We start from the raw sequence: 26,064 nt of genomic DNA on the forward strand, positions 1-26,064 counted from the left end.
AAAAACTATCTCTCTCGGCTTAATACACGAAAGAGTTTTGGCCGTAAGTTTAACGGCAGACAGCAGCATGAAATTCTAGAAGGCGTCGGATGCTCAACTGGAAGTCGAGAAGATCGTTGCCAGGGATAAAAAACAACAATCTCGTCAACTCGATATCAAGTTTTCTTCTTGGTTTAAGTTCGTGATGATGTGCAATTGAGACTTATTGAGATTTTAAATTTAAGCTTCTCCGTGTTATAATATACTCACTTCCTGATGATGATAATAATGATTATAATGATGATGATACACGTTTAAGTAATAAAACACATTTATCAATCAAAATTGGTACCGTAGGCACAAAATTAAAAAAAAAAAAGCAACTTATACGGGTCTGGGGGGGGGGGGGGGGGCTCCGTGTCCCCGCCTTCGTGAACTAGATGTATATTATTTTACAATAAATAAAAAAAAAGTGATAGGCAGATGAGATAGATTTTATCGGAACATATCTTAACGATTGATTTGTTGCATACCTCCTACGCATTTATCTAACGATAAAATAACGATCAGACATTCCCATCAGTACAGATAGTATAGTGAATATGACAAAAAATACGACAGCTCTGTGATTGGTGTCTCTCCGAGATTCTCTACCTCCGTTCACTCTGACGATCGACACCGATAAATTAATAGAGTTCCTCTACCCTCCTGGACTCCTGTACACGTCACTCATGTTTCTCAACCTTTTTAATCTTATATTAAGCTACTTTGGAGGTACACATATTCAATATATGTATACATCACTGATACCGCATTTCACTGTCGTTCTGATTTCTGACACTGCGGCGCAGATAATAATAATAATAATAAAATTGTAACAAGACAGGAGCAGATATATACAGCAACCAGCACATTGGAGAATAAAATAGTGGTTGGTTGGTTGGTTGGTTGGTTATTTCTCGCCTGTACCACTCAGGTTGTCGTTAGGGACACTCAACTGCTCTTTGGAATCTTTAAAGAGTCTTTGAGAGAAGAGAGAACCCAATGACTGGTGAGACGGTGAGAGAGCTATACGCACGCGAGTTTTGATAGTGATCTCTTCCGAGTAGTACTTTTTTACTGGTAACCAACCGAGAAACTGCATCAGCCTCACTCTACTACATATACAGTGATAGATTAACAACTTAAATAAAATAACCAAGAAAACCAGAACCGAGAAAAGGAGAATTTCGAAATATACACTTGCATACATTTTACACATAGAACTAAAAAAGTTAAAAAATCTGATGATAAATTATTTAAGTAAAGTAATTCCTCGAGGGACTGCCGTACAGGCTGAAGAAAAGTAACAAGAGCAAGGTGATAATTCGACATCGATTGAACGATGTCGCATTCAAACCAGAAGGTATATAGTATGCAAATTATACCGTCAGTCTCTCAACTCACTCTCTCGCTGATCTTCTACGGTATATATTAAACAATTCTCCTGCAAACTCTGTAGTTCCCGTAGACTACAGTAAAATCAATTCAACGACGGGTTATTACACTATACAACAATCTGTCAGTATTACATTGAACAAAATAAATTTTCATTTTATCATAATACCTTGTAACACACAAGTTACACCACAAATAAACTATTATTCCAATAATAAATAAATAAATAAAATAATAAGACCGTTATAAGTGTTGCTGATTCAGAGAGAAAGAGAGTAAGAGAGCTGGTATTACGCGGTAGTGCGATCCGACAAACCCACACTAAAACTCTGACAGTGATGATGCCCACGGTGGTAGATACAAATACAATAACCATCACCGAGCTAAAGAGATAAGACAACCAGATACTTATACACACACACTAAATATATGTATATAAAAAATACATGTACACATTTGGACCCCATGTGGATTAACGTGTGAGAGATTTATGTCACAATGAACCAGCCATGACGTTGGCCACCTGCGCGAGCTCAGTAAACCTTTATCTCCCCCTTTTTATTCTTATTAGTATTATTATTATTATTATTATTATGATATTTTAAGAAAACTAAATTTTATTTAAATACAAAAATAATTTTTAAATAAAGCTTCCAAGTTGCAGAATCAATATAATTATACTCCGTAGCAAGACTCGAGTACGACGCCTGCACAGCGATCAAAAAAATATTTCAATTGAAAAATTATAAAAATAATTATTTTTCAGACGCCTGAAAGATGTGTGATTTTAATAAATAATAATTGCTTATTAATTTTATAACAAAAATGTTTGAGATGAGGATTTTTTGAATTTTATAAATTATAATCTTGATAGAGATCCGACTTAGTCTGGTGTAGGTAAAATAAAGGTACATTACATAGTTATATATATTCGTTTGCATGCCAAAGGAGCATTACTTAGTTACTTACTATTAATTGCTAACACGTATAGACCAGACTAGAGTTTGTCGGATATATAAGAAAAAGGGCGCGGTTTCTGGTGGACATGCTTCATATGTTTTTTCTCTTATCCTTCTGCTGTAGCTCTCAAAGTACTTAAATGTATCAACTAGTCTAGTAAGAATACAATATAATAAAACGTATAGTGAGTATGTAAGAGAGTTTAATGAACGAATGGCGAATTTGTTAAGTAAACTCCTCCGTCCTACGTCCTTTTTTCTTCTTTTTTCGTTCTTCGTTCTTCGTGTGTGTACTTGGTTTATAATTACGGCTACAAAAATTAAAGTTATTTAAAGCATGTACAAGGTGCAGCATCCTCTTTTGCTCAAGCCCAGTAGGTGGTGTTCAGTGTATATATATATATATATATGCTTCTACTACTGTACTGTATTAAGGATATAGCGTGTCGGCAAAATCTAAAGCATTTCAATTATTATGTCCTCTATCTGCATAAATATTATACTGTTATATACGTACATGGTATTTTATATAGAATTTAGCTATTAATTATAGTGAGGTAAGAATCATTTTTATGGGATATACATGACACTAAAGCACTTTGTTTATTCAGAATTATAGACTCGAGAAATTGATGATATTTAACGTACACATGACAGCGACTGTTTCAGAATAAAGATAAAAAAATAAAAAGCACAAGTACAAGTAGAAGAAGAACAAGAACAAGAAAAAAAACAAGACGATTGAACGTGAAGATTTGGCCTACGTGGCACAGAAGGTCGTGGTGGGTTCGTGCGAGGGCGCTCAGATTGTGTCAACGATACGGTGAATTTACGGCGGTCACCAACCAAATCCATTTGTTTCATCTGCAAATGGATTCAGCTGCTTAGCACGCTAATGCCACTTGTTGACTTCTCGCTTCATGTATATATGTATGTATAATATATATTAAGTATCCCCTCCATTATACATAAAGTTGTTGGCAGACGCCATGACGCATTTTCGCGCCTTTCTGGGATGCTCTGATGTATATATATGTATATATGTTGGTAATATGGTGTGTGTTGTGTGTAGGAAGTGCTCCCCATCAATAAGGATTCATAGATGGGCAAGGTAACTTGCAAGCCCGGTTAATAAAGTTGCGAAGAAGAACAAGACCCCGATAACAAGGCATAGTCCGGTGATGCGACTATCGAGAAATAGCCCCCGGGGCTATTCTATAAATCAACGCATCGTCCAGCACCGAGAAATAGAGAGTTTTAAACTTTAGTATATGTAAGGACGAATATATTAACCATTCTTCTTATGCTTATTCTTCATATTTCTTATTTTAATCTTTTTACTCTACACTTTCATCTATTTTATTTTATTTCTATTCACTCTGTTTATATAAATCAATCGTTATTTGTTAATTTTTGTTTAAATTTTATTATCTTATTATAAAGATAACATGTATATAGTTGCCGATTATGTGTAATAACTATGCGGTCAGTAATTCCATCCAGGAGACGCCGATGATCTCTATCTTAGTAGTTTGATTACGGAATATATTCACAAATTACATGGTGAGTACATAAAGTCGTTAATCGTAAAATTATATGTTATTTATTGTAGACAATTAATAATATAAAATTCTATAGGTAGTAAATAATTTTTTAAATTTTATTCATAAACATTTAATGAAAAATAATAAAACTTTATTAAAATGTTTACTCAAAAATCTTAATAGACAATAATAAGAAATCAGTAGAAAAATAAGTTTAATTGTCAAAAAGCTCCTCTATTCTATAAATACGTTTCATATTATAATAAATATGGTAATATCTTGGGTCGTGATTATTGTATCAGCAGTGCAACAGCATCATCATAATCATCATCATCATCATCATCACAATGGTATTGAGTAAGCAAGCATAGTTTTACAAGCCGTTTGGCGCTGCTGTCCAAGTAAAACTACTGGCTGCACGGTCGTTAAGGTTAAGAAACATTGTTTATAGATTGTATGACTTGTATGACGAGGGAGTAGGACCATTCGACATAAAGATTAATGGTTACCTCAATAATATGAGAATAAAAAAGTTATGAAAAAAAATAATAAAAATAAAGTTGAAAGACGACGAGAAATCTATATATTTTATTGAATTACCATCAGGACGGTAGTTGTTTTGTCCATAACAATAGGGCTTGTGGCTATAGATTAAACAATGTGATCACGCGGAGAAGAATCCAACAGAAGTACTACTACAGACAGGTATAGAAGGGTCGAAGAGTAGTCGAGTATAGTTTTAGGAGTAAAACTAAAAATAATGTAATATATTATAAGAAGCCGAGAATAACCGGCAACTATTATTATATACTATGACATGATATTCCTGATGCCAAAAGCCCACAATAGCTATCCGACTATTCAGTGTTGCGACTAGCAGATGTAAGAAATATTCGACATAACCATCAAGATTCTTTATTTATTTTTTCCCTACGGCCACTCTCGTGACTGAAGAGTTTAAGGAAAATCGACCGAGACAAAGATAACAAAAAAAAAAATAACATTTTTAATAATGGTGACTATAATATGCAGCAGCCGTACATGCGATCAACTTGGACTATTACCATGGTTTTTTTTTTATTTTAATTTTACTTAACATTTATTTAAAATTACAATAATTCTGGGACGCAATCTCTCGCCTGTTTTATAAGTGATATTTACATATACCTGCGAAGACTATTTTCATTACATATATATATAACTGAGATAATAGGATATATAGAATGAAAGGAGCAGGAACAGAAGTAGAAGTAGACAAGGTAAAAGAAGAAGAAAAATAAAAAGTATAATAATAAAAGAGAGAGATCGAAAGATCACTTATGTACATTTACATCGGATTAACCTCGCGAGTTACGAGTGTACTTAAGGATATTCCCTATCTCGGTGCTTCTATGACATGATTGTGTGCTACACATATATATATATATATATATATATATATATATATATATACTATAATGTATAACGTGGTTAAGAATAAATAACAGAGATAGAGTAACCCGAGAGGGTTATTACCGGTCGTATTATAATTATTAATTTCCTACGCTTACATGCTCATTCGTTTAATTAATTCTGGAATTAATTGACTGTCAAGTTAATCCTTGAGCGACACCACCTCGCGCCACGATACTTTCAATTATTTTTATTACTTTCACACATTTAATGTATATTCGTACCCATATATGTATGATTAATATTATTTTGTTAATTCAAATAAATCTAAAATTATTTATTTTTTTATGTTTACACAAAATTTTCAGAGTCGACAATACATAAAACTTAATGAAAAAAAAATAAAAAAAAAACATTATTCTGGTCTTATAAATGAACTGGCTCATTTGCACCTCTCGTTCTCTGCAGTAGCCATCAGCCGCTCAATGCCGCGTCGGCAGATTAAATCACCCGGTTTGCTACTCGCGCACGATAATTAACGATCAAGCGTGAAAAGAGAGGGTAAGAGAACAACTTGTTGTAAACCAATACACACAACAAACTCACCAACAAGAAAATAAATAATAATAATAATCATAAAAAAGTAGTAGTTGTAAAGTAAATCGGTGCGCACGTTTGCGTGTGTCTATAATAAAACTTTATAATTCAAAGAATAACCAATGATAACGAAAAATAAATAATATTTATGTATATACATATATACATACAGAGAAAAAGAAATACATGATGATAAAAAAAAAAGTACGGATCGAAAGTTGGCGTGTTAGATGCTCGTAACTTTTGTCTCTTGTCGTTTCGTGTATATGGCAAAATCATGCATATATTGGAACTAATTTACCGGACTATTTGCAAAACCCTGAAACTACGGTCCCATTATGTGTTAACCGTAAATATAAGGATAAAGAAGAAGGAAAGCCTCTTTACACGCGTTAATGAAAGAATAATTGTGATAAGAGCATAAAGTCTATTAGACTCATCGCCATAGAATAAATATTCAGCGCATTGTAATAACGATCGACTCTACGGGAATTCGCGTAAATACAACCACAAATAAGTTATTTTAGTTATTGCCTAATCTAATTTAAATTCGTAAATCATTTATTTTGTTTATTAAATTATTTATCCATTATGATCAACTACATAAATATAATGAGAGCAGAGTATAGCTTCTATAGATATATATACAGGATATGATACACACTGTTACTGCTGTATCTATAATAATAAAAAATATCACTGATGAAGAAACAGACGTCTGCAGGGAATAGAAAAAAGTCGATATATACCAGTTAAGTGAAGAAAATAATATAAAGTATAAAATAACAGTATGCCGCGGCACTAACTTGACCACTCAAAGACAACTCATCCTACTGCTGATGATGCACTAAGACGATATAGTATATATCGACACAATTACCAGCCGCACGGCCGACAATGTATTAAAAGAAATGCGCTGAAAAAAAAATATATATATATATATTTATAGCTACCTACTGGAGTTAAGTATCATCATCTTCTCTATCCGTCGCCAGTTTCCAAAGTTTCTATATGTATTTATATATATATCCAGATCTCGTTCTACTCGCGGTCTTATTTTTTGTTTATTTATTTTTTTCTCTTGTTATCTGGTGAGGCAACTGTAACAACGTACGGCTCTATGAAACTGCCATAGTCGGTGTACTAAATACACTATAATAAACCAGAGACGATTGCCTGTAAAGCCTAACTCTTTTCCAGTTATAAATTCTCCTCTGTGCATGCTAGAGAACCTCCTGATACTTATTTTCGTAAAGCTGATGTATATATAACTAAAAAAAAAAAAAAAATTAACAACGTCGTATAAATGGATTTTTTTTTAGCAAAGAGTTACCTTTCAAGAAATAATAAATCATTGGGTAGTTGAAAATGTTTTTCACATACATATAGTATCATTTTATGTACTGACGAAAATAGTGGCATATAAAGTAGCGTTTAAACAACCTAATAATTATTTATAATTTATCAGTCGATGTATAATTTCAGAACTACTTTCGGAACCATCAGCTGAAAGTAGCAACCACTTGACTGCAACTACAGCTGCACCATCATCAATGATATCAGAATGGACTTAGTCATTCACATTTATTATTATTATTATTATTATAATGATTATTATAACAATTTATCCAATAGTCAAGTTATTTTCTCTCAAGAGTTTTATTTATACGACCGAGAGAGGAGAAAAAATTAAAAAAATGTTAAGTATATGGTATGTTTGCGCTATACTGTCGAGTGATTTTGAATTTTTAAGTTGTTCAATGCAAAGGTAAATTAAAGACTGCGGTAACGTCACAAAAGGAGAGTGAAATACGGAGGAATATATAACGCAGAATAAATCATTAGCTAATTATTTTAGGTTAAAGTGGGGGTCCATGGTCTCATAAGCCTTTTTCGCTGAAGACTTGCGAAATTGACAAAAGTAATAGACGGTATTGAGTTTAAAATCATTAGTATCGTTATCAGTGTTATAATCGGCAAAAACTCAACTTCGGAGGATATATATAATTATTGAACGTATCTTTTGTAGTAAGTCACCACTACTAGTCCGGAATCTCATGTTTAACTAATTAATCTCCTTCGGTAGATGTAAAAGCTCACAAAGCTCAAAAACAGCGGGAAGTTTTAGGGCTGGCCCGCAGGGTCAATCGATAGACAGATTTTTTTATAGGGGAGGGTGGGGCAGAGCGGCCCCCCTAAGCCAATAACTATTTTTTGTGGCTTTCAACCATAAGATCACTTTACTTTTGTCCTATTTCGAACAAATTTATGGACATTTTGCCAAAATTATGAAAAAACTTTTTTTTTTTTTGTGGGGCAGAGCGGCCCCCCTTCAAAAAGTGATAAAAAAATTTTTTTTTTCGTTTTTTTTTTTTTTTAAATTGTTTTCATCATTAAGAATGTATTTCTTTCTCTTGACAACTATTTTTGGTTTTATATTACTCGAAAAAAATTTTTTAAAGCGTAAAAAATCGTTCATTCTCGATTACCTTAATTACTAATTGTTATTTAATAAAAAAAAACATCAATTCTATAATTTTACTTTATTTCAAAAATTTATCAACTAAAAAAAAAAATTTAATTTTTATAAATTTTGAGTGACCAAATTTGCCTCTTACATAGAGAAACGGCCGAAAAATATGAAAAAATAATTTTTTCGGAAGTTTCGGCTGGTCCATTTTGCCCCAGGTGTTATGCGTAGGGCTAGAAATATGGAATTATATCAATTTTTTTTTAATTTGACGATAAAAATATGAAAAAATCACTTTTTCAAAATTTTGGGCTTGTCCATTTTGCCCCAAATGTCATGCGTAGGGGTAAAAATGCGCAAATATATCGGATTTGTAGTAATTAGTCGAAAAAAAGAAAATTTTTTTTTTGGTCAAAATTTCAGGGGGGCCGCTCTGCCCCATGGGGGCCGCTCTGCCCCACCCTCCCCTACGTCTTAACATAAGTCTACTGTTTCACTTACTCACCTACTTTATAATTTGGTGTTGCATGCACACTTCGCGGCTATACTATCATTACAAAATAAATTTTTTTCTTTTTCACAAATATTTTCCATTTTATTATTTTATATTTTTCGTCATCTAAACGTAACTAACGTTGAAAGAAGTCACCATATAATTTGTCAAAATATACACAGTGGTTTGTTAGTTATGAAAAAATTGGATTCCAATGGTCCTGATGAGCGACCTCGACACATAGGCAGTAATTGGTAAGCGAAGACCTCAACTTTATGGTTGAGTACGCCGCTCTTTTATCACCTGCAGGAGAAGCTACTGGCTTTTTGACCTGCGCTGCCATGTTTGGCAGATTTTCTTCAAAATCTGACAAATTGGCGGAGGGTTAGATATGTCTCGCCGTAGAGGCTCTGTGCACGCAACCTCTATACACCAGATTATCGCAATTAATGAGAGAACCTCGGTATAGCGCATTAATTGCAATCACTTGAGAATCCCTTGAATTCACAGTACAGGCAGCAGTAGCGCCAGACAACACCAGCAATGGCAAATGCTTTCGTGCATACTTTAATCAATTCTCTATTTGTTATTTTTTATTTTTTATTTCTTCAATGTATTAATGTTATTGCATCGAAATTTTTCTTTCACTTCTAATGCTCACTCTAAGAGTTACATTCCAACAATTACTTATTATATCCATCATTCGTTTTGTTTCTTTCTTTATTTTTGTTTTAGACCTCGAATTCTCGTTTCTGCATGAGAATTTTTCATCGGATTATTCCGTATGTTCATCTATATATTTATATATTTAATTTGTTTATTTCTGAAGATAAATTTATAAAATTGTCTGTTTAATCGCCAAGGTATTTTATGTAATGAAATATGTTTTTAATAATAATATATAAAAAATTAAATGTTGGTTATTTAAAAACTGAACCGGACGACCGAGCTATGAGGACAGGATGTCGGGAATTTTTATATATTATTTAATAATAAAGAAAATGATAATGACTATTTAATAGGTACGATCAACATCATTGACATTCACTTGTACGCCAATCATATAATATGATATCCTCTTTTATTTCTTATAATAAAACTACCACCTTGCTTTTATATATATATATGTATGTTAACTCTCTCCTGCAAAGATGTACAGAACCCAGCTCGCGCATCGATCTGATCGACGATCGTGCGGACGTTAACATCGATTGCTTTATCTCCTATCCGGTAATTACGGTAATTCCCGCTATTTACAGGTCATTCCCGGTGTAAAAGAGGTCTCAACTCGCTGGACAGCGACGCCCTCTAAATAAGGAAACTCAAAGAATATTAATAAAAACAAAAAACAAAAATATAATAATAATAAATAAAGAGAGTTATCCTTTTTTGTCTTTTTCAATGGTCCTTTTTCTATTTCTATATCCACTGCTTATATTGATGACTGCAATTACCTTATCACTTGATATCAGCTACTGTCTATCAAGCTTACAAAAATGTGTTTGTATACATATACATTAAATACATATAAAAATATAATGTATCCGAAGAATTTTATAAAAGTCTGTCATCTTATTTTCTTTTCTTTCTAATTAATAAAGTCAATATTGATGAGTTAAATTGGCTCGATTGAATTTTTAATACACGCATTTAAATCAGAAAATAATAATAATGATAAGTTTTCTTGTTTTTCTATTTTATTGTTGTTGTAGTTGTGTTTCTGTAGAGGTAGAGGTAGAATAACCTCATTTTTGAGATTGACTGGAGAAGATCGCGGTCAAGTAGCCCCTGAGGGTACTCTCGGTGGTTGCGACAGCCATACATTACGCGAGTCATCGAAGGATAGGCAAATTATAAAGATTACCCGCTCGAGGGCACCCTTAGATGCGTATATTCCTCCTTTACTTATGCTTCACTCGAGCGTCTTCTCTTCCGGAATTAATCCTCTTCTGATGCTGATACTCGTTTTATTTTATAAGTGTATCCTATAAATATCTATATACATATATATGCATGTCATTTTCTTTTTACCACACATGAATGATTACCACACCCGCCAAAATTACCATTGCAAACACTCATATTCCAATACTCTATATCTACAAGATATATACATGGAAAAAAACAAACAATTCGCTAGAGTTACAAAAGCTTCGTCATCATAACGAATTGTTCGTTATCCGTATGTTAAGGCAGAAGTTCGTAACCGTAAATTCTCTTATCTTCTGGCAAAAAAAAATTTCTTTTCGTGTACATATACATATATATTTATAAATATTATAATATCATAATCATAAAGATAGGCGTTATACATCTATATCTCACTTTTATTGCATCAGTTATCTGGTTGACGTTAAAAAATGAACTCGATTGAATAAACTGTAATAACTATTATTATTATTATTATTATTATTATTTTTATCGTTTATAATTTTATTATAGAAATAATCAATTGTATGTAATATTTTATAATAATACGACTGGTGGTTGTTGTTTTTATCTTTCTGTATGTACAAGTGAATTTTCTCAGAGTAATGAAAAGGACAAATGTACACCATTTATTTGTACGAGCAGCACTATATACTGGTTGGTGCATATGCTGATGCATCAGCGAGGCTGCGAGGCTGCGAGGCTGCGAGGCTGCGAGGCTGCGAGGCTGCGAGTGTATGAGTATTTGGTGCAGATGGAATATAAAAGAGAAAAGGATGTATATATAAATGAATAAAAAAAATCTAATCACGCTCTCGGCGGTCGTTACGGAAAGCGATCCCCGGGTGTAATGTGCATAATTATTTAAATGCGGAAACACGTTTCCCCAGGCGCTCTCTTCTCGCGCGCCCGCCGCCCAAGACCCGCCCGGGCAGCAACAGCAGCAGCAGGAACTCCAGAAAAAGCCTTATGCAAGTTAGCTGACCAGAGCTCAATGCGACTTGTAGTAACGAGGACTGAATGTAAGCTAAGATAAACATCTAATTGCCCGACTGCACGCACACCCTCCAATCCACCATTCTCAATACACCTATTTCTTCTATTTTCTATCTATCTATATATATATATTTATATGCCTATTTCTTTTTCCCGCCATAACTTAAAAATAATTTATTCATTTCTTTATTTTTTATTTTAATAATTTTTTATTGTTTATTTAAATTGAGCTTAGTGCTTATCAGTGTTTATTTTTTTTAAACAGGTTAGCGGTGGGAACGAGATTTAACAAAAGGTGTCAAGTAAATTTTCAAGGAGAGCATCTCCTGGCAAAGACGAAGAAGAATATATAGTATAGTAGTACTTTTCTTCTCTGGTTCTCTGGATAGTGTACTGCTGGATGCGATCGAAAGGTGCAATTGAGACGCCTTGGGTAACGGATCGTCCCATACACTCTACCAATCGCTGCAAGCACTTTTTTTTTATTATTTTTTTTTTTTTTTATTCTACATCTTCCACTTCTCCCGCTTCTCTTGTTTCTGCTTTTGCGGCTGCTGATGCTGCTGCTGCTTCTACTTCTTTACTTTTTCTCTACACATTGTCGAGTTTATTTAGTTATTTATTTGTACATGTATCAAACGGAAAGAGGATACATTTAATACAAACAACACTCGCATGTCTCTATGTGTATAAATAGCATTAATATCTATATGTTTGTAGTGCACATATAGCTCCTTCTATATAACGCCTACGCGTGTGATAAAAAAGCTCAGAAAATTATCTGTAGTAAGTACCTGTGAATATAACTTGTCCTTAGTGTCGACGAGATATCTGTTAGAAAGTTGCTCTGATTTAACTAGTAGCCTAAAACACACATACGCATGAGTAAACAATAAAATTTTTTTAAATTTTGCTGTTAATACAATACAAGTGTTTAAATCAGGTATAATCATGTTATAATATAAGAGGTAAAAATAAAAATTTTTAAAGATGGAGATTTGTTGTTGCAATGACACATATACACATACACAGATTGTGGGCACGCAGAGAGCGGCAGTTGTCTCATTCTGACTTCCTGGTCGCATTCCTCCGTTTATGGCCCTAATGTCCCTGTTGTTATTGTTATTGTTGTTGTTGTTGTTGTTTGTATTGCTGTTGTATTTGTTGTTGTTGGTTTCCATCGGTGGACTCACGACAAGCATCTACTGCAAAAGAGTCACAGGTGTGGCGGTACTCTGCCAGTACAAAGGACTACTCTTTGCACAGCACACTGCACTGAAAGTGTCCTCCTTTCGCTTGGTTTTCAAACCATTTTCCTCGGCTACAAGGGACACAGACTAAAATAAAATAATAAAAATAAACAATTTAACGTTTCGCCTGGACACTCAAAGACAATGTGATGGGAAACTAAACCAGCAACAAACAAACTCTTATATATATATATATATATAAGAATAAAATAAATAAGTAGATATAAGGAGAGATGAAGAAAAAAATAATCCAGAGATTTAACAGCGCACGTACGATCTTCCTCTTCTATTCGCGTTTGCCGGCAGGATGCGGAACGGAGATCATGAGAAGATAGCTTTGTACTCTCTGTGAGACTAAGCAACAAAAATATTAAAAAATTTAAAAAAAAAGTTTTATATATATACTCACACATACACACAAACATACTAACATATACTGTAATGCAGTACAGCTAGTAAGTAAGTAAGTAAATAAGTAAATAAGTGGATGTTGTATTATGTGTGTGCGTTTTGTGGTCCAGACTTGAGTTACAGCTACGGTTAAAGTTTCAGCTTTGGTGTAGAAATATAAGTTAGACGTCGAGAGAAGACCACCTGTGAAAATCTCATTCTCCACCTCCTCTTCCTCACTCTGATTATGAATATTCTTACTGCTTCCTGCTTTTAACTCGATCACTTCTTTGCCGAGTACTTAGTAATAATAACAATAATAAAAACAAGTATATAAACTCCTCTGATATACGTCCACGTGATGAATTTAGATTTATATAGTAAATTTTCCCATCCTAGCTGACGCGATTTTTTTTTTTTATTTATTATATATTGTATATCTATAAGAATAAGTATGGATCGTATATATATATATATATATCACTAGAGCATGATGGTTGACGTTTGAAAGGTCGCGTGGGAGCAGACGTGTGCACGTGCAATTTATTCTGACGTAATGACCGTTTATAGGATAATGGGATCAGAGTTACTGAGGAAGAAGGAAGAAACATTTATCACTTACCCCCACTGGTGAATCTTCGTACATTTATTCATCTTTCATCCAGAAATCGTTTTTATCCTCATCCTCACAGTCGTAGTATTCGTCGTATTCGTCGTTCTACTGGAGAACTTAATAAGGAATAAGAAATAATTGACTACTGGGTATAGCTACTGGGTAACGACAATCCAATGAGACGTTAACCAGAGGATTCCGTGCGTTAAGTATTCATCCAAGAATTTAAAAAGAATTTCCAGTTGTCGCGTTAATCAACTCGTTATTTTACTTATTTATTTATAACATAACCAATATTTATATTTATATATAAAGATATAAACTTTAGTAGAAGGTATTGAATTTAAGTATAAACCGATTGTACAAAGTGAGTGAATAATAAAAATAATGGTTGGGTGAACAAGCGCGAGATGTAGGCGTATATACTGTACGTGCAGTATACGATAAGCTCATTCGAAGTAAATAATCAGTATAAAGTTCTCTTGTCGAGTCGAGTAAATGAGATGTAAATGGAGATTCTTATTATTTTCAATCTCTGGTCAGTATTTAGTGATCCGTAATAATAAAGAGAAAAAATAATAACCAAAGCCTATTATTATTATTATTATTATCATCACATAGGTATAGAGTAACCATTTAAACTGGATAATTGTTACATTACACTTAAAATCAGATAGGACTTAATACAAAAGTGTGACTCACAGCATAATTAAAAATAATCTTTGTGGCTGTTATATGGATGATAATTTAACGTGTAGCTCAGTAATAAGTAGTAAAGTCTGGTGTGGAAGCAGAGTTGGAAGGATAGGTAGTAAGAGAAAAGATATAAATAAAAAAAGTTTTTTTTTAAAACCTGTCTTGGAAGTTGTAACAAGCGAAAGTACATACAGTCTACCGCGTTGGTCTCTCTGTTAATTACCTTCGACATTGATTGAATAATCGTATAGAATTATTTCGTCCGGACAAGGGACGTTCTTTACTACTACCACTGTTGCTATTATTATTATCATTATGATTATTAGTATGTGTATGTATCTTCTGTATATACGAGTAATTAAATTAAAATAAAAACCAGTACGAATATGCGCCCAAACACAACATTTCTTCGCACAATATTTCATAAATTTCAGTTAAAACCTAGAGCATTCAAATTTTTTAGAAAAAAATACTTATCCTGGATATACTAGAGAGTAGAGTTAGTAGAGTAGTGTGATGTTTTGTAATTTAAGAGATGACCAAGTCGTAAATTACAACTTGATCTTTACTGCAGCACCAATTATTTCCATTAGACGCCATATCTCAGCTTTAACGTCTTAATAACTGCATGTAGAACTTGTTCTTCTTCTCTTCTTCCTTCTATTCTTTATTTTTTTTTTTTTTTTGTTTTTTTTACTGCAGTTTCGAGAATTTATCCAATTCAAGCTCATTTATTTTAGTGTGTGTATGTATAGACTTCTCTCGTAACTTTCGATTCATGTTACAGCCCCTGTCGTTAAGTAATTTGCCAACGAACCAACGATTAGTAAGCCATAAAAGTGTGTAAACAAGAACTGATATGCTTCTGTCTTACTAAATCTATTTAAATTTAGCAGAAATAAAAAAATTAACATTAAAATTATAAGCCCTGTTTTTATTATTAATATATAACGAGGTCTGAAAAATAATAAAATAAAAAGTAAAAGGGTTGGTACAAAAAGAATAAGAGAATAGAAGAATAGGGATAAGAGAGAAGGCGCCGACGGGTTACTACTCCTTGGCACGCTGTTAATGGCCGGGATAATTATTGTCTTTAGCCAGGTGGTCCCTTGTTACTTATTAGTCCTTTAGCGAAGCTAAAACCTGGAAGCTCAAACTCTGGAACTCTATAACTTGGAACTTTAAGTAAGTAAAGTTATATAACCAGTATAAGCAACAACAATTAAAATATATAATAGCGGTAGGATGTACAATATCGGTCATTAATTCTTGCGCGGTAGCATAGCATCGGGAGAAAAAAAACATCTCAAAAAGAAAACATGTATCACTTTTTTATACAAATAAAAACTATAAAAAAAAAAAATTGTAAAAAAAAAATACAATATTTAAAAATATATCTATATTAATTAAATGTAAAATTATAAATATGTATTGTAAAATTAGTGAATAAAAAAAAGTCCCTATAAAAAAAATCTCTAGATTTAAAAATCACTAAAAAAAAATTACAATAAAAAAAAAATTCCTACAAAGAAACATTTGCATATCTAAACATCTACTTCAAAAAAATATGTAAAAATGAAAATCTCTACAAATAAAATATCTATAAAAAATCGGCTGTTTTGGAAAATCTCTATAAATCATCACATGTACAAATAAATATCTGAACCAAGTATAACCTCGAAAACTGGAAGCATTGCCACCACGTGCTCATAATCATGAATAAGTTCGTGTTGTAATATATAAGTATAAATAATAATAATAATAAAAATTATGGTTATTATTATGTTATAAAGAAAAATATAATAAATAATTTTAAACTTATAATAAGTGACTTCGAAAAACGTGAAAGATTCAAATTTGATAACTCCAAAGCACTGAGCCTGTAATAATTCATATAATTTTAATTTTTTTTATTTTTATTAGTTAAACTTTATTTGAGAATATCATAAAATTATTATTATTTATTTTATAATTTTTAATTTTGTTTGACTATCAAGCCGTATGCCAGGATTCGATGAACGTCCAAAAATCATTTTTCTTTTTTAACTTCCCGCTAAGAGAATCGACGATCTTCGAAAAATTGGGAAGTTATTGTTTTCACCCCGATTTTCGAAAGTCGAGTTTTCATCAGATGTCGACGTTTTGAGGCCCTAGGAAGCTATTCTAACTATTTTCAGAATGATGTCCGAGTGTATGTATATATATATGTATATATATATATATATACTAATGCAAAAAATTAAAGGAGCAGAAAAATTTAATAAATTTTTTAGTGATTTTTGGAAGGCTGTAACTTGGTGAAAAAAAATCGTATCGAAAATTTAAAAAAAGCATTTTATAGCTTGAAATCTCTAGTTTAGGTGTATTTTTTCAAAATTTCTTAAAAGCTCCGATTATTGCGCAAACATGAGAAATACCGCGAGCCAAAAAATTTCTAAATTTTTTTTTTTTTTCCAAAGAGCCCACGGACCGCGGAAAAATTCTTTCAACTAAACGAATGCATACATCGTTTAGCAAATTTATTCAGCTTCAATTTGGTTTTTTTTTTAACCTCGTAGGACGATTTGTCGCAGAGATATCAGCCTTCAAATAGAAAGTGATCCTTTTGGCTTTGATCTTCGATATTTCAGGTACCAATGATCGCACAGCAAGTTGAAGGGCGGCGTTAAAAACTTGAATAAATTCCCCACAAGACCCTGTCATCATTTTTTGAAAAAAAAATTTTTTTTTATTTTTAACATCCATTAGAAGAAAGTACAAAAAAATGACTTTTTTTGGTTTTTTAGTAAATCAACCGCTACTCTGCATATATCATTAAAAAAAATAATGTTGCCAGGGACTTTTTTAGCTTAATGTACCCCCACGACCCCTGTAAATTTTAAAATTGATGTATCGTACCGTTTTTTGGGAATCATCGATCAAAGTTTAGCTAAACAATTAAAGGAGCAAGTTTTGTTCCTTTAAATGTGTAATCATAATCAAAATGAAAAAATTTTTTTTTTCTCGACTTTTCTCAAATTTTTGCGTTGGTAACTCAGCAAATGCAAGGAAATGACAAAAAAAATAAAAACATTTTCCAAAAAATGTCAAAAAAAAATCGAAGAAAAAAAATAAATTGAAACTTGTTTTTTGTGTTCTAAATTTTTTTTTTGACATTTTTTGGAAATTTTTCATTTTTTTTGTCATTTCCTTGCATTTGCTGAGTTACAGTCATGTTTGCGCAATAATCGGAGCTTTTAAAAAATTTTGAAAAAATACACCTAAACTAGAGATTTCAAGCTATAAAATGCTTTTTTTAAATTTTCGATACGATTTTTTTTCACCAAGTTACAGCCTTCCAAAAATCACTAAAAAATTTATTAAATTTTTCTGCTCCTTTAATTTTTTGCATTAGTATATATATATATGGGGCATTCCATGCCAAATCACCGAGGTTTCGGCCCGACCCCCTTCGATTTCGCTGAAAATTTTTTACCATTTTCTACCCTACCAAAGACATTTTCCTGAATTTTTTCAGATTTTTTTACCCAACCCAAAAAAAGTTACGAATTTTTGAAAAAAAACGCTCTTTTTTTTTCAAATTGCTGTAACTTTGACACAAATTGACATTTTGGCACTTTTTTTTTTTTGAAAAATTTTGTTTTTAATTGTAGTTTTCAGAAAAAAATACAAAAAATTTTTCGGAAGTCACGATATATAAAATATTTCAGTTTTTTCAATAAAACCGTAATTTTTTCGAAGTCGGAAACCTTCGATTCTCAATTTTTTGTCTCAAAAAAAACTTCAACCAAGACAGTATTGGACCCCGCCATTCCCATTTTGTGCCGACTTTCCTTTACATTTTTTTTTTTCGATTGAAATTAAAAAAATTTCTAAATTTGGCTTATTTTTTATGACTTTGCGCTGAAGTTTCTTTGGATTGTTTTTAAAAGCTCAGAAGTTGAATAAAATTGGACAATAACAACCGTAAAGTGTATTAGGGGCAAGAATTGATTTTTTCGGAAGAAAATTCCCAATTTTGAAATACAGTGAAACCTAAACCTACAATTAACCTTCTCACTAAGACAATTTATGGTTGAAGTTTTTTTTGAGACAAAAAAATTGAGAATCGAAGGTTTCCGACTTCGAAAAAATTACGGTTTTATTGAAAAAACTGAAATATTTTATATATCGTGACTTCCGAAAAATTTTTTGTATTTTTTTCTGAAAACTACAATTAAAAACAAAATTTTTCAAAAAAAAAAAAGTGCCAAAATGTCAATTTGTGTCAAAGTTACAGCAATTTGGAAAAAAAAGAGCGTTTTTTTTCAAAAATTCGTAACTTTTTTTGGGTTGGGTAAAAAAATCTGAAAAAATTCAGGAAAATGTCTTTGGTAGGGTAGAAAATGGTAAAAAATTTTCAGCGAAATCGAAGGGGGTCGGGCCGAAACCTCGGTGATTTGGCATGGAATGCCCCATATATATATATATATATATACATATATATACACATACACTCGGACATCATTCTGAAAATAGTTAGAATAGCTTCCTAGGGCCTCAAAACGTCGACATCTGATGAAAACTTGACTTTCGAAAATCGGGGTGAAAACAATAACTTCCCAATTTTTCGAAAATCGTCGATTCTCTTAGCGGGAAGTTAAAAAAGAAAAGTGATTTTTGGACGTTCATCGAATCCTGGCATACGGCTTGATAGTCAAACAAAATTAAAAATTATAAAATAAATAATAATAATTTTATGATATTCTTAAATAAAGTTTAACTAATAAAAATAAAAAAAATTAAAATTATATGAATTATTACAGGCTCAGTGCTTTGGAGTTATCAAATTTGAATCTTTCACGTTTTTCGAAGTCACTTATTATAAGTTTAAAATTATTTATTATATTTTTCTTTATAACATAATAATAACCATAATTTTTATTATTATTATTATTTATACTTATATATTACAACACGAACTTATTCATGATTATGAGCACGTGGTGGCAATGCTTCCAGTTTTCGAGGTTATACTTGGTTCAGATATTTATTTGTACATGTGATGATTTATAGAGATTTTCCAAAACAGCCGATTTTTTATAGATATTTTATTTGTAGAGATTTTCATTTTTACATATTTTTTTGAAGTAGATGTTTAGATATGCAAATGTTTCTTTGTAGGAATTTTTTTTTTTATTGTAATTTTTTTTTAGTGATTTTTAAATCTAGAGATTTTTTTTATAGGGACTTTTTTTTATTCACTTATTTTACAATACATATTTATAATTTTGCATTTAATTAATATAGATATATTTTTAAATATTGTATTTATTTTTTACAATTTTTTTTTTTTATAGTTTTTATTTGTATAAAAATGTGATACATGTTTTCTCTTTGAGATGTTTTTTTTTTCCCGATGCTATGCTACCGCGCAAGAATTAATGACCGATATTGTATATCCACACTCAGCATCCATTTGGTCATAAAGTTTAATCTCTTTAACGATTATAAAATTACTGATCACGATGTTGGCGATATGCTACACCCGGACTTACAGCCCACTCTTATAAGAGCAAAGAAGAAAGTAACCAAGTAAGCAAGTAAGAAAGTAACAAGGAATAAAAAATAAATAATCCCAAGGTAAGTAAAGGCCTGAAGGATGAACCTACATACTATATACTATATACTTCTCTGTTGAATTCTACTCGTAAACATGCCGCCGTGTGTTAGCCGGCAATGTCGCGGCTTGTATTTCACGCCGAACAGCAGAATAGAACAAAACAGAACATAGCTTTTTATTTTATACATCACAGAGTATATAACAGAGTAGCACAAAACTCTGGTGATGCACAACGGCTAACACATATTTACTACTCTGTAATATATTATTATAATATCCGTAGGAAAACCTTTTGTACATTCATATTGTTAAAGCCCTCTATTTATTTATATATTTATGGAAATTTTTTAGCTAAACATTATTTTTAAGTATTATATGATTAACGACCTAAATTCATACTATATATATGTAGATATATATCAGGTTTATGTAATCATCAGGAATAATGTACAAGTATCAATATTCAGTAATGATTATTGCTTAAAATAAATATATCTCTCCCAAAGGATATGAAATATCTAACAAAATATACATATATATAAGTATAAGAAAATTGACTTGCGGTTAAGTTGAGAGTGCAACAATCAACGAATAAAATCTTTGATGTGATGCAATCTTGAGAAAAATGATTTCAACAATAACAACAAAAAATAGAATAACACAGGAGGAAATTGAAATCAATTTGAAATACAGTTTTTTTTCTTTTTAGTTTAATCTACTGTAGTAAAAAATAATGAATACAGATATATTAATACATATTGAGATTTTTTTCAACCACTTTTTTACTAAATATTTTTTAAATTATCATACATATATATATAACCAAACAACGAATTACTCGAGGCAGGTTTACATTAGAGAAATACCTATCTCAGAAAATTTATCTGTTTACATATTAATCAAGGTGCATGTGAGCTACTGAAGTAGAGATTACTTTATTATATATTTAATAATAATATATAAAAATAAATTGAGAAAAAGACGTTTGCGTTCAGTGATAAATGGTAAAGTGTGCTGGTGTGCTGACTGTCTCCATGATAAATGCTCTTAGATAATGAGAGACTCTATATATATTATATATTTACCAACAAAACCAAAGAATAGTAGAGTAGGCATCTTATTTCTGTCTCTTTACTTTCAAAGAATGCACTTTTGTGTGTGTAATTGTTGTCTTTTTTTCTTTTTTATTACTTTAGTACGATCAATAAGAAAAGTTTAAAAATATAAATTATTAAGATCATCAACACATAAAATTTCTATAAACTACGTGAGTGTAATGATAAAAAGTAAATATATTGTTTACTGCGACAGGTTTTGTACAATCAATAGCTCAATATTTAAGTTTTACAAGGAGCTAAATCCAATAGAAAAAAAAAGATTTAGATGAGCTTGAAAAAAGAGATTGACGTATAGACAGACATATATGCAGAGTTGAATTAATAGACTCGTTTGAAGGTTGTCAGCATGACGAGATACTACGTAGACCAGCACACTCTGGCAAATTCTTAAATCTTTTTAGCCTAAAGGATATTTAAATAATTACATAGACAAGGTAGCAAAGTACTTAAAAATTATTTTCATTTTTGGCATATCACCATATCACATTATTTAATTAATAAAATCGACTTTTATTAATATAAAAACCTAAATTAAAAACTTTTTTAATAGTAATAGTAAATAAAATATTAATATATCTTTAAATAAATTATATCTACATGGGATTATCGTATACAATTAAGATCAAAAATACTTTTCTGACCAGCAGGACGTATTTTACTTTTTTTATGATCTTCTTTCCAATCAGTTGCGTTATCACCAAAAAAATCATATAAATACATACGATCGGCTGTCTGTAAGCCTGTTGATGAAAAAATAAATATAAATAATTATTAATAAATATATAAAATGAATAATTAAATTACCGATTTTAGTGTGATGAGGGTTCCACATAACGTTGGCAATACGATTCTTGAATATTAATGAAGGTGTACTTTTTTGAATAGATATCGCATCGACGATTTGGTTCCAACTGGCTAAAACAGGAATAGTCGTTAAACGAGTGTCACTACCCTCCCAGTAGTACCACACAACAACCAGTTCTCCGCTTAGGTTGTTCCAGGCCAAATGTTTCACGCGACTTAAGAAGTTAACTCGTCTATAATCGAGAGACTTCTGCTTTGGGACGTCCCAGAGGGATAAAGATCCATCACCAATCCCTCCGCCTATACAGAGAATTCCTTTTTCCCATGGATGCCAAGCCAATGCCTATTTATTTCATTACTTTTTCTTAAATATATATTATTTTATAATATATATATATTAATATAACATACCTCTGATGAATCGTAGTATCCAATTTCAAGATATGGAATCATTTGTTTGAGCAAATAAATACGTATATTTTTATCTGTTCCCGTAGTGGCTAAAAAGTCATCATTTGGTGATATTACCAAATCCAAAATTATCCCTTGGTGTACTGAAGCATAATCGATTAGCTCAGCATTTGATCCAGAAATATTAAAGATACACACTCTTCCATCGTTACATCCTCTGAATAATAATATTTATTATTATCAGTTAAAAAGTATTTAACTTAAAGGAAAAAAAAATATTAATAGAGTTTACATGACTACTTGACGATCCGAATGAGTCCAAGCGATACAACGAATTACACAACGTGAACACACACAATTGTGCTTCCAAATAACTTTTGATGATGAGACATCATAGCAGCACAATTTCAACGACTCTGAATACATTAAAAAACAATCGCCAAAATAATTCCATTTGACACAGCGAATTTTTGCTGTGCCAATATTTGTAGGCTCAATGTTTACTATCGCTGACGGGCTCTTGGTAACACATGTATCTTTAAAAAGAAGTATTTCTTGCTCAACTGCAACCATAATAATATTTTTTTCACTCCAATCAACCACTCCACGACCTAAAATTAATTTATTATTATTATTGTTATTGTTATTAATTAAAAATAACAATATTAAGTTACTTGGAAAATGATTGTATCCAGATAATTCGACAGCAGTCTCCCAATATTTTAGCAGAGGTTTGTTACGAGATTTAGCTTTCCAAACCCCATCAAACGACGAATTTTGAATGACACTTTTTTTTTTATTAACATTGACACACGATTTGTAACAGTCAGTTGAAAATACTGGTGGTTTGGTATTAAAATTCAAAATTCTCTGACTATTCATCCTTTTAAATAGTTCAAGCTGATTCAAGTTCTGGGTCATCAGTCGCTTCTTCCAACCAGTATCCAATGTTTTTATCTGTAAAAATATTTCTGAATAAAAGAGATCCATACCAACGACAGGCAACGTTTTATTTTATTTAAAGATAAAACAATTGTAAATGATAATCAGAAGAGAGCTCAACGTTATTGAATAAAAAGTATATACATACATATAAATATCAACGGTAGAAGGAGAGTGAGAAAGATATAAAAATAATGATAAAGAAGAAGAAGAAGAAGAAGCAGAAGAAGAAGGAAAAATGCGTGGGTAGGATTGAAGAGACTGAGCGAGTAAATTGCGTATCCGAAGAGCTTAACGATCGTTCGTTGGAGAACGCCGTGAGTGCGCGGCTTTTGCCAACCAGAGAATCTACAATAAGAATAACAAGAAAAATAATAATAAAAAAAATAATTAAGTATCGTGTGTGTGTGTGCTCTTGAACGATCAAGCCACGACCATGGTCAACGTGTTACGCGATTACGCTCGTAAATCGCGATCACGACGACATCCCCTTACTCTTCACATCAATGCGTTGCTTTCATAAAGCCGTCGATTATGAAAAATAAAACAAGAATACAAGCTCGATATACACACACTGCGTTAAAATGGAAAATAAAAAAAAAATACGAGATAATAACACATGACATATCCATAAATACATATATTACCTGTTCAATGACATCGAGATATGGTTTAATTTCATTGTTCATTGGCAGTGATTGATTCATAAGTTTAAATCTAGATGCATCAAAATTTTGTTGACGACGTGGAGGAATCAGTCGATCAGTGTAATTATTTGAATTGCAAACAGATACTGATTTATGGAATGAATTTATGGCTGGTATTGTTCTATTGTGATACGCTGGTGTTGGTCGTGACATATAAATCGGAATTTGTTCCTGAAAAAAAAAATATATAAATAATAATTTAACAGCACACATATATGTATATATATTAAAAAATAAGGTTGCAAATAGATTTGACCAAGTGAAAAGAGGGTTGAGTGAGAAGAGCATTATGCAGAGTACGATCAAAGGGTACACGTAATATTTACAAGTCCATTCACCCTCTCCGACCCCCAACGAACATCTGTCTTTTTCTCAGGGTCTCATCGATCTACTGATGCTATTGATGCTACGAATGCTACTAATGCTACGAATGCTACTGATGCTCTCTACTGATGATGAATGAGACAAGAATAAAACTATCAAGACTTTTTATCTCGAAAGAAAAAAAAATAAATAAAACACAATATTTTCTCTTTCATAAAACTTTTCCATCCGACACATGAATTATCTTAAATAAATCTTTTCGAGTGATGGAATCGCCAGATAATAAATTAAATAAATAAAATAATAAGAAAATTTGATAAATATTCGAAAGTCGAATTATTTTATTTTAATCTCATCATCTTATAATAATAATAATAATAATAATAATAATGATAATAATATAATATCCATCATCTATTTTATACTGATTTATAATATATATAATTGTACTGACATCTAAACGAGACCGCTAATTTACTCTGTCACTACTCAGAAAGCTTTTCTGACACCTGTGAGTATATAATGTAGATACATGTTTCTTATTTTTAACATTTTATATTTATGTATGGATTATTATTTTCTCAACATGCTTTTTATTTAATTTAATTGATACATATTTAACGGACTTTATTGATATACTTAATGTATATTTAAATTTTTACTTGCTAAATATATATTCCCCATAATAACCGTTGATGTAAATATGTATATAGACAAAAAGATGAAATATATGTATATGAAGAATAATAATAAATCTCGACATCTCGAGTTGCTGCAAAAGATAGATAGATATATGGATGGATGAATAAAAGTGAAGCTCATTTGCATGAAGCTCAAGACTTTTAAATCCATTTGACCAGGTGCAGAATACACCGTCTCACTTATACATAAACTTTTAAAAATCCCATAGACATCACTCGGTTTTCCCATGGGCAATAGAACAACTTACTGCTTGTAGTAACTAAGTAGATACGAGTAGACCCCCAGCAAAGAGGACAGGTTTTTTTTATACATTCAACATTCAACCAACCTGATTATTCGTCTCTCCTTGGAATTCGTAAGGTGCCAAAACAATTGTAAATACGTATATATATATTTTAAAATTATAAATAAAATACATTATTTAACCACTAACTTGAACCATTGAAATTAATTAAATTAAATGTTGAATACTTGGAATTTTTTTTTTTTTTTTTTAAATTATTTCCTGCAACTTGATGTTGATGAAAGTATGAACAAATACAGAAATAAAAAATACATAATTGACGTTGTTTAATCTAGATGATATGATGGTGTCGCGATGTCTTCCCACGGTACAGAGCATATATAAGCCGACATTAACAGGATATATAGACGCGGACTCTGAAGAGCAACACTGATATAAAAAATATATATATATATATACTTTGAT

General features: G+C 31.4%; 1 protein-coding gene across 1 annotated transcript in view; it reads right to left on the reverse strand.

Annotated features, from left to right (window-relative positions):
- Positions 1 to 21,056: 21,056 nt before the first annotated feature.
- LOC130671752 (protein cortex-like) overlaps positions 21,057 to 26,064 on the reverse strand; it is a 30,000-nt gene continuing 24,992 nt past the window's right edge. Inside the window, exons 2-7 of the mRNA XM_057475824.1 lie at positions 24,270 to 24,500; positions 23,355 to 23,637; positions 22,973 to 23,291; positions 22,681 to 22,897; positions 22,270 to 22,612; positions 21,057 to 22,205 (exon numbers count right to left, since the gene is read on the reverse strand). Coding sequence (XP_057331807.1) covers positions 22,069 to 22,205; positions 22,270 to 22,612; positions 22,681 to 22,897; positions 22,973 to 23,291; positions 23,355 to 23,637; positions 24,270 to 24,500 — 1,530 coding nt within the window. The 3' untranslated portion in view covers positions 21,057 to 22,068. The remainder of the gene's footprint in view (positions 22,206 to 22,269; positions 22,613 to 22,680; positions 22,898 to 22,972; positions 23,292 to 23,354; positions 23,638 to 24,269; positions 24,501 to 26,064) is intronic.

The sequence above is a fragment of the Microplitis mediator genome, chromosome 7 (genome assembly GCF_029852145.1).
Source record: "Microplitis mediator isolate UGA2020A chromosome 7, iyMicMedi2.1, whole genome shotgun sequence".
Taxonomy (NCBI): domain Eukaryota; kingdom Metazoa; phylum Arthropoda; class Insecta; order Hymenoptera; family Braconidae; genus Microplitis; species Microplitis mediator.